Source organism: Solanum verrucosum, unplaced genomic scaffold (assembly GCF_900185275.1).
Source record: "Solanum verrucosum unplaced genomic scaffold, falcon-dt-bn FXZP01000049.1, whole genome shotgun sequence".
Lineage (NCBI taxonomy): Eukaryota > Viridiplantae > Streptophyta > Magnoliopsida > Solanales > Solanaceae > Solanum > Solanum verrucosum.
In genome coordinates this window covers 8,194,419-8,204,885 of record NW_026020221.1, presented here as the reverse complement: position 1 = coordinate 8,204,885, position 10,467 = coordinate 8,194,419, and the positions used below count along the sequence as shown (strand labels likewise).

Sequence of the window (10,467 nt, the reverse complement as noted above, 5' to 3'; positions counted from 1 at the left end):
CTTAAAAATTAAAAAAAGAAACTTGTGACCTTAAACAATATGTCACGTGAAAAATTAAAATGAAAATATTGTTAGAAAAAGAAAGATTTAAAAAGGAAGTGAATCATTCTTTTTAAAAGGATGGAAGTATTATATTTTTAAATAATAAATTTCATAAAAGAAATTATCACTTCATATATGAATTGAATATTCAAATGATCTTTTACTTTTCCAAAAAAAAAAGTGAATATTATATAAAATAACATTATTATATTATATAGATTAGAAAATTGTTAACAATACACCTTTAGACGAGTCTTTTGAAAAGTCAGCAAGTAAAAGTACATCAACTAATGGAAAATGTTGGTACGTAGTTTTCATGGCATGTATGTGGGACCCAACCATGCATGTAGGGAAATTTCTTAGGGCTTGTTTGGAAATTACTAGTTTAGTAATTATAAAAATCAAGTATTTATAAAAATAAAATAAAAAGATTGAAGGGACATGTGAATAAATGTCATTGTATGATAAATACATGTATATATAAGACCTATTAAAAATGAATAAAGAAAGAATTTGAAAAGTCATTTAATAATCGAAAAAGTGTAACTAAACCTTCTCAATTTAATTCAATATTTTTTTACTAATAAAGTAATTACTTACCAGACCAAAAAGTCAAACCATATAAATACACTCAAATCATACTTAAATCTAATAACAATGTAATCTTCCAAACAAACACTTATTAAAAAGGGAAAAAAGAAACAATACCTTTTTTTTATTTTTCATGACTGCTTGATATTCATATTAGAACTCAACTAAATTTTAAATTAATATTGAAAAATCCCATATTGGGGTAATTTTGGTGCGGAAGCAGGGGCTAGAGGGTAAAACACTTCTTAATAAATCCCTAATAAAGTTTGACTTTCTATATCTTGTAGGGTCCAAACTTGAAACAATTAAAGTAGGAAGAAATAATACTTATTTTATTTTTTTCATCCGGTGTCTGGTACCTACATTGGAGTTTTGACTATTTCGGATTCTTGGTGCATAGGGCCCCATTCTGGGGAGCGCTCCCTAACAATAAGGATGTTTTCATAGTTAGGACTCAAACTTGAGACCTTTGATTAAGGATGAAGTAGCCTCATCCGTTGCACCACATCCCGTGATGGCTGAAGAAATAATATCTTTGCTAGATGTGTTCATTGACTTGTGACTTTTCTCCCACCTAAGTCTTGGCAGTTTTCTGAAAAAAAGACCAAGTCCGCCTTTCTATTAACTCAATAAGATGACTGCCTTTTCATAGCAATATCTAGGAACTTTCTTATACAGAAAAAATTGAACACACAGATACATATTACTTGTCCTAAACTTCACTTCATTATTTAATGCCCATGTAAGTTATCTCCAAATTATGTTCATTTCACCATGTAAGTTTCTCTATGCTTAAGTTAATTTCTCAAGGTTCAAACTTCTTTTTTATACTTTTTCTATAGTTTGGGTTTTATTTCCTTTTATATGAGTTGATCTTGATGTTAGATATTTGTTCTGGTTTTCTTATCATATTTGGATTCGTTTTACTTGAAGGAAGAGCAAAACACTTGTCATAAGTGGTATCTCTTTCATATTTAGCTAATTCTTTTCTCGGATTTCGTATACTTGTCTTTTTTTACCAGTGAATTGTTCAAACCATGTTAATTTATAATATCTTTGTATTGTCTTGTTTATCGTCCTTCAAGATTTGCTTTGATTGACATCTGGTTATTTCGATCTAAATAATTGAAACAGCCATATGATCTGATTTCAAAAGTTCATGTTGCATGAAGCACACATTTTTCTTGCTTTTTTTTTATATAATTATTATTATTATATTGGATTTTTGGAATTTGAACAATTACTACTACGCCTCAGTCCAGAACAAGTTGGAGTATTTGAACAATAACTACAACTTCAATTTTTCCACTAATTGAATTTCACATATTTGTTGTTTTTTGAACAGAGAAGCTGAAATATGATGAATCCCAACCAGGAAAAATATGTAAGGTTAGTTCAATCAGCCTCATATACCAAGAAATGTCCAATTATTTTTATTTTGGGCTTGAGCTAAAAATTTCATTATCAAAAGCTTACATAAACATCATGATACAATATCGATTCAAGCTACATGCTAGAGGAATTAATTTGAAAAAATATGTTAATCAATGAAACTAACAAGATAGGACCTCAATGGGAATTGAAGAGCAAAAAGAAGCAGAATTTTCACCGAGGGGTTCATCATAAAATATATATCCTTCAAAAATATGTGATTTTCCTCCAAAGGAGTTCAGATGAACCTACTTCCGCCCTCTAGCTCCGCGCCTGCTTAGACTCTAACCGGGCGTTTTTGTACTTAGGTTTGAGGATTGGAAGTCAGAACAATCATCCTTCAGCATTGACAATGAAAATTCTCAGGATAATAGGCCATTTTATGTCATAAAACCATCATTGAGCTCGTTGATGAGCAGCGTTAAAAGAAGGTTCGAGAGGGGTTCTAAAAGAATTGGTAGCTGGAGAAAATCAATTCGCGTGTATCCTCTAACTGATAAGCCAACAAAAGATCAATATGTAGAACCAAAGAAGAAAGTTCATGATCCTCAGGGGATATTTCTTCAGCAATGGAACAAAGTATTTGTATTGGTTTGTATAATTGCGGTGTCACTGGATCCGCTGTTCTTCTACATTCCTGTCATTAATAACGACAAAAAGTGCCTCGATTTGGACAGGACATTAAAGATCACCGCTTGTGTTCTTCGTTCTATCACTGATCTTTTCTATATCTTTCACATTATCTTGCAATTTCGTACTGGCTACATTGCTCCTCCTTCTCGAATTTTTGGAAGAGGTGAGTTGGTTGAAGATTCCTATGATATAGCCAAGCGATATTTGTTATCATATTTCATCGTTGACGTTGTAGCAGTCCTTCCACTCCCACAGGTTTGTGTCCTCAAAAGCTTGTGTTTTTTGGCATTCTCTTAGCTTAAGAGAGTATGATATTAACAAGTTTAACCTAGTTTTTGTGCAGATTGTGATATTGGTTGTCACTCCCAATGCGAATGGCTCTATTGCTCTGGTGACGAAAGAAATGTTAAAGATTGTCATTTTTGGTCAATATTTTCCAAGAATTTTTAGAATTTATCCATTGTACAAAGAAGTAACAAGGACTTCAGGCTTATTTACTGAAAGTGCATGGGGTGGAGCTGTTTTCAACCTTTCCCTCTACATGCTAGCCAGTAATGTAAGTTCCCTTTCAACCAATGGATTATCAACATTACGTAAAAGACAGAGATAATGATCAAAAACACACCAAAACTATTACTTTTTTGCAAGTTTCACACCTCAACTACCAATTGTTCTCTTTTTCTACCTGAATTATCGCCACTTGTTCCATTTTACTATCTAAACTATCACCATATATGTTTTAAAACAGACCTAGTTGAGGAGATGGTGATAGTCTAGGTAGTAAAAGGGAACAACTGATAGTTGGGGTGTGAAACTCATGAAAAAATGATAGTTCAAATGTGTTTTTGACAATTAACTCTAAAAGATAATTACAAGTAACTGTCCATAATAAATGGAAGTAGTAACATGATAATGCTAGTTAAATAACATTAATAATGTAAAGTTTCTTTATACTGTCCGTATATATAAGTTAAGTCAACTCTTATAGGTGCAAATTAAATGTGTGATCTCAGGTAATTGGAGCATTTTGGTATTTGTTCTCAGTAGAACGCCAAGATACATGCTGGCGCAATGCGTGTGTCAAGATCACTGGCTGTTCATTACACCACTTATATTGTGACAAAAGTTCGATTGAAAATGCTTCCTTACTGAATTCTTCTTGCCCTCTCAAGAAACAAGAAGATATACGTGATCCAAATGATTTTGATTTTGGAATCGCTCTTGATGCTCTTCAGTTTCGGATTGTGGAGAAAAGGAAATTCTGTACCAAACTCTTCTATTGCTTTTGGTGGGGGCTGAGAAACTTAAGGTCTGTTCACTTTTTCTTATTCCTATGCATACATTTTGACCTTGGTTTTTCTTACAAGCTATTAAAGTATTGCGGATGTTCTGAAAATTCCTGTATTTTGGACAACAACTCTGTTTGTATTTGACTGCTACTATGGCAAAAGAGTCGTGTTTCTTCATATGAATTAGGTTTGGACCAAAGAAAAAAAAATACAGCTGAGCAAAGAGGTTTCCATGAGATTTAGTTTTGTTCCAGTAATGGATTTTAGCCAAGTGCTAGGATCTTCTGATCAACCGAGAGACCATTTGAATTCCATTAGTTCTGTTCAAGTAACTGAATCTAGCCAAGTGTAGGTCGTGATGTGCCTTGAGATGGCTAGTAGGGAACCCTCTCACAAGTGGTTGCTCTATTGCGTCTGGCCTGTCGTTAATATTGAGGCATTATATATTGCTTTTTAGTACTCATCATTAGTTGTCCTTGATACCATCAGATAAACTTTTCTACTATCAACTTCTGATGCTTATCTCACTTATCAATTAGCTAAACAATTTTAATAATTCTATATCTGTCTCTTTAGACTGTTTAAGAGCTAAAATTTACTTCTTACATGTTTCAGTTCTCTTGGCCAAAACCTGAAGACAAGCACTTTCGTCGGAGAGATTCTCTTCGCGGTTTTCATCTCAATCATTGGGCTTATCTTGTTTTCCTTGCTTATTGGCAATATGCAGGTTAGCACAGTACTACCCCTTATCATACAAATTACGATAGCATGGAATTGAGTTCCAAAAGATTGTAAAAAAACACTTAATTTGTTATGCATTAGCATTTTTCAACAAAGAAATAGTCTCTCTACCTCTCACAAGGTAGGGGTAAGGTTTGAGTACACCCCGCCCTCCCATACTCCACTTGTGGGATCACACTGGGTATGCTGTTGTTGTTGTATTTCAACAAAGGTTGATGCTCAAAAGTTTCCGATTTGCCAAACTAGATAAAGTTTGAGTAATTTTGTATTGGTTGTGGAAACAGAAATATTTGCAATCTATCACGGTTAGAGTAGAAGAGATGAGAGTGAGAAGGCGGGATGCAGAACAGTGGATGTCTCATCGCATGCTTCCTGACAATCTGAAAGAGCGAATTAGACGACATGAACAGTACAAATGGCAAGAAACCAGGGGAGTTGAGGAAGATTTACTGCTTCAAGATCTTCCTAGAGACTTGAGGAGAGATTTAAAGCGCCATCTCTGTTGGTCTTTTCTCAAAAAAGTAAGTACTTATCACATTATAATTATCCCTGTCCAACTTCAGCATGTGTTGTTCTTAGTATTGTTTTGTTACTATATGTTATTTCATGTGGGGTCAGATCTGCATACACTCTATCCTCCCCGAACCTCACTGTGTGTGACTACACTAGATATGGTGTTGTTGTGTTGAATGGTGTTTTATAGTGAACATTTTTGACTGGTAAAGAAATGTGAACACTTAGCCTTAATTGTGAACCGGCAAAACAAGGTCAATTATTTTCTCTTCTTTCAAATCACTTTCTGTATGTGCAATCAAAGAATGTTTTGCTACCTCCGTTTCATTTATATAATGATGTTTGACTAAACGTGGAACTTATGAAAGAAAACAAACTTTTGGCACATTAGAAAAGTAACCTTTGAACTTTTTGTCCTAAATATGTCATCACATTTCTATGGCTATGAGCATGTCATTAAGGTAGGTGTAAGGTCTGTGTACACCCCACCCTCCCTAGACCCCACTTGTGGGACTATACTTAGTATGTTGTTGCACTTCTCATCATTTATAACGATCCCTCCAAACAAGCACTAAACTTGCATTGGTTTGGTAATGCAGGTTCCCATATTTGAGAAAATGGATGACCAATTACTGGATGCGTTGTGTGACAGACTGAAGCCAGCACTCTTCACAGATAAGAGCTTCATAATCCGAGAAGGTGATCCAGTAGAAGAAATGCTCTTTCTAATGAGAGGTACACTGTTAACTATGACCACAAATGGTGGAAGGACTGGTTTTTTCAACTCTGCTCATCTCAAGGCTGGTGGCTTCTGTGGAGATGAGCTTTTAACATGGGCTTTAGACCCTCATCCTTCCTCCAGTAGTCTTCCAATTTCGACTAGAACAGTACAGGCTGTAACTGATATAGAAGCTTTTGCCGTCACTGCTGATGACCTCAAGTTTGTCGCCGCACAGTTTAGACGTCTAAATAGCAAGCAGATTCGGCATACTTTCAAGTAAGTTCCATTTCATATCAAACTTCAACTTACTTCAGATAACAATTTTATTTTATTTGATGCAATACGCTAAAAATTGAGTGACCATCTGTGAAATTAACCCTGCATAACTAGTGTATGAGTTTTGGAGTCATCCATTTACACTTGTGCTGGGTAATGCCAACATCCTACCTATGACAAGGCCCATGAGGGGTTGAGTGGCCCGGGTCAGAGTCATGATCGAACATGACGCTTGCTTGGCGGACTTAGTTGAGAAATAAAGTTGTGCCTTTGCTATCAGCTATAGCTTTTAGCATGATGGTAAGCGCTTGATCCTAACAACTTGTGTACTTGGCTATTTCAGGTTCTGTTCGCAGCAGTGGAGGACATGGGGTGCATGCTTTATACAAGTAGCATGGCGTCGATACTGCAGGAATAAGCTCGAGAAATCTTTACGAGAGGAAGAAGATAGACTGCAGGCTGCATTGGCAAAAGAGAGCACAAATACAACAAGTCTTGGAGCTACCATTTATGCATCAAGGTTTGCTGCTAATGCTTTACGCGCCTTGCGACGTAAGCACGCAACTGGTGCAAAATTATCTCCCACATTACCTCTGCTGCTTCATAAACCATCCGAACCAGATTTCAGTGAGGAAAATGATTCATGAGGTGGGGAGGATAATTAACTAGAAATGTTGGAAGTTGTTCATATTGGTGGATTTACATTTTCTTTATACTTTATAAAAACAACTCCTTGGATAGTACATATATTATGTCTTGATTCATTATGATAATTGTAGAAAGAAACAGGGAGTTCTGTTTAATTTATATCCAAGTTTCTATTGAATGTAAAAGTTCGTGCTTGAAAGATAACACGTGGAAATCAATTGACATGTTTCCTCCAGATTATTATTTCTTAGGTAGTAACGTTGTTATGTCAGATGGAATTATTTATATGATGGCGAGGACAAAGAGGAATGAAAAATTCAATCAATTGTAGTATATTACGTTTTTGTTTGGAGAAGGAACAATTTCTAGAGGAATTATTGTTTCCATATACAATTCTAAGGAGAAGACATGTTTTATGTTGTTTAGGAGAAAAACTTTGTTTGATTAGGTCATTAAGAGATGATCATCAGAGTCGTGAGTATTGGTTGTATAGTATGAAAACAAATTCATGGAATAAGATATTGACAATTCCATTATCTCACAATATTTGTTTGAGACCTTTGAGTATTGTAAAGGATGGAGGCATCATGTTTCAAAAGTATAATAGCTCTGAGTTCGTGGCTTACAATTCAACAACGCACAAATTAGAATTAGTTAATGTTACTGGAATTGAAGGACTTAACTTCAATAAGGTTGTAACCTACATGGAAACTTTAGGAAACTCGCGCGGCTATCTAAATAATGAAGAACTGCTACTGAACAAGAGCGAGTGATACATCTATTTTGTTGTTGCTTTATTTTTAATTTTTGCCTGAAAGCTATGTTGCTCCAACTCTTCAAAAATGCCAACATATGCCTGTCTAATTTTCCAAATATAATGTAATATTAAGTTAACATCATTTCAATTGAGTTCCAATTTAGACTAATATAGTATATAATTCAATCAAGTTAAATGCAATTAGTAATACCTATATTTTTCAAACCAATTTATCATAAATACAAATTTTCCAATTCCTCCTTCCCAGTGCATTACCTGGCTTAGGACCAGGTTGCAGCATAGAGGCTAAGGGGCCTATTCCTGTCCAGTTGTTTCGCTATGTAAACCAAATGCACCATAGAAAGACTTGGGAGGGAATGAAACAAGCAGCATGATGAAATGTGACCTATATTTGGTATATATACAGCTTCAAACTTTTTTAAGGAGCCAAGAAAAAATAATTATGATGCAACATTACAAGTGATCGCTTTGCACAGATATAATTTAAATCTCTTGTCTACTTACAACATGATTAGCACGAGAGGACACGTTGGTATTAGTGATTCAAGATTGAAACTTGGTATTAGTTGGTTGTTTGCTGTACAGTGATCCTGCTGCAGCTGGAACTTCAGCTTGTGAAGAGACTGTTCCGGAAAGTGGCTGGAAATTTGTGTTACCAACAAACCAGTAGAGCACCCACTTCAAATTGCAGAGTGTGTACTTGAGAGCTTTGGTCCAATTTTCCTGTTTATTAAAGCTCTGGGTTATGGAGTAACTTTCAACTTTGTCATTTTCAATCCTGCAAGAAAGCTCGAGACAGTTAGGCAACTGTTATAGTACTAATACATCAGACGAGAACTTTGTTGGAGGATGTAATTTCTATATCTATAGTCAAGTTATCCATGTCCAATTGTGGCATTCAATAAGTACATCTTAATAAATGTCGTATGAAGAGCTCAACATATGTCCTTCAAAGTAGTAGTTCGAAAATCAAGACAATTACTGAAGTACAAAAGAATAGCAGTGTCTTAAAAGTACTTCGCAAATGTGCCTAACTAAATAAGGTTGCGGCTCTAAGGCCAAAAAGCATCAAGTTTAGCTCACTTCCATGTTGGTATTTGTCCACTTCTCACTTATTAAGTCTCGCTGGTTCCATGCAGTTATCTAAGACATAGTATAGATTCTTACATCAATGACCACGCCAAGTCAAGCAAACCTCTCAATTACCAACCCAAAAATAAAAAAGGAAAAGCAAAGAAACTTATTAAATAATTCCAACTTCAAGTTCCTCCTTTAGTAAGATGGACATATGTAAGCAACCTTAAAATTAAAACAAAATCTACCAAGATCTTCTTAGCGGAAACTCTGACAACCAATTACCCAATATCAATGTATCAGGTAAGAAAAATAAAAATTGATATTCACTATGGAACATTTTGCTAAAACACTGAAGCTTCTATGAATTGTGGAATTAAGCTTCTTGAATATGCAGAGGCTTACTTGTAAGGAAGCTTAAAACATTTATCAGGACGAATATTGTTTTCCCTATCTTTTGAATTTGCAAACTCGGAGAACTCCTTCAGGCAGGTCAAGAACAATGTCATTGCTTTATCATACCGTGTGCTCCAGAAGAGATTTACTGGGCCAAATCTTCAAAAGAGTAAGGGGATCATATTAAGTAATTTTAAAAGGCAAAAGATTGCAATTGGAAAACCACAAACAATGTCTGTTACTGTTAAGGTATTTAAGATAACTGGAAAGGAAAATGCAACATAACCGGCCGCCGGGAAGTGATTTCGTAGTTCATATATCTCATTCACTATTATCAAGTAGAAAGCTCAATGTATTAAAATGAAATCATGTTAACAGGAAACAGACTACCCATCCTACATTTACTGACTATGATTATTATTGCATCATTCACCCACCACCTGAAATTAACTTATTTGAATCAAATTGTCAGAATGGTAACTGATATTTTTGGATAGAAATGTTTAAGACGAAAAAGAAGAGGATAAACTTACAGTTCATAAGTAGTATTATTGGTGTCTATGATCCGAGGATAACTTCCCATAGGAAGAATTTTTATCCGATATCTAGAAAGGCAAAATCAAGGATACACAATGGACAGAAAACAGCAAGAACACTACACTTAATGGGTAGAAATGCCTTATATTACAGTGTCTACCTTTTGACCTATTGATTTATACTCTAGAAAATTTTGAAATATCAAAACTATTCCACCCACATCTACGACTTGCAGCCACTGATTCTTTAACATCCCAAAGAACTCTTGTCATCCATGTGATCAAGTTAATTTAATATTTGACTATTTGAAGGTTTTACTTGAAAAGAACATATTCTAAGTCCCCAGATAATGTTCAAGGCCTTAGCTGATTGATGGTTTTGCAAGAAAAGAATTGAACTGTAGGAATGGAGCCAAAGATGTAAAATCTTTTGAAGTATGAAGACACACCACAACATGAAGACTAGTAATGACCCTGGTGAAAAACATGTCAGAATGAAGGCTTGAATTAGATTGGATTAAAAAAATACACAGGTTAATTATAGAATTCAACAAGAGGACCACATACACTAATTTGAGTGGTGAGGTCAAAGATCCAACAAGAACTTTATGCACCTCAGATAGAACCTAATCTAGATCTGTCACAATGGTACATTTAAAGTTAAGAATATTTAAGGTAGTAAATTTTAAACTGAATATTGAGCTATAGAGAGTGCACTGATTCGTGAAAGTTAGTTCGAACAAGATTACTGCACCTTGAGCTGAAGTAATTAAAAACCTACCTAAAAGGGTTCTAGGT

General features: G+C 34.9%; 2 protein-coding genes across 8 annotated transcripts in view; one reads left to right on the top strand and one right to left on the bottom strand.

Moving 5' to 3' along the window:
- Window positions 1-6,990, top strand: part of LOC125831693 (cyclic nucleotide-gated ion channel 1-like) — a 65,386-nt gene extending 58,396 nt beyond the window's left edge. For 3 of the 7 annotated variants that reach the window (XM_049510874.1, XM_049510875.1, XM_049510876.1), the window contains 7 exons: window positions 2,373-2,952; window positions 3,041-3,253; window positions 3,711-4,006; window positions 4,602-4,713; window positions 5,012-5,248; window positions 5,840-6,237; window positions 6,581-6,990. In XM_049510874.1, coding sequence (XP_049366831.1) covers window positions 2,373-2,952; window positions 3,041-3,253; window positions 3,711-4,006; window positions 4,602-4,713; window positions 5,012-5,248; window positions 5,840-6,237; window positions 6,581-6,884 — 2,140 coding nt within the window. In that variant the 3' untranslated portion in view covers window positions 6,885-6,990. Of the gene's footprint in view, window positions 1-1,286; window positions 1,410-1,978; window positions 2,023-2,372; window positions 2,953-3,040; window positions 3,254-3,710; window positions 4,007-4,601; window positions 4,714-5,011; window positions 5,249-5,839; window positions 6,238-6,580 lie in introns of those variants that run through there. The other 4 variants (XM_049510872.1, XM_049510873.1, XM_049510871.1 and 1 more) reach the window with 3 other exon arrangements.
- Window positions 6,991-8,034: 1,044 nt separating this feature from the next.
- Window positions 8,035-10,467, bottom strand: part of LOC125831700 (beclin-1-like protein) — a 170,267-nt gene continuing 167,834 nt past the window's right edge. Inside the window, exons 8-10 of the mRNA XM_049510885.1 lie at window positions 9,667-9,738; window positions 9,143-9,292; window positions 8,035-8,441 (exon numbers count right to left, since the gene is read on the bottom strand). Of these exons, the coding sequence (XP_049366842.1) occupies window positions 8,207-8,441; window positions 9,143-9,292; window positions 9,667-9,738 (457 nt within the window). The 3' untranslated portion in view covers window positions 8,035-8,206. The remainder of the gene's footprint in view (window positions 8,442-9,142; window positions 9,293-9,666; window positions 9,739-10,467) is intronic.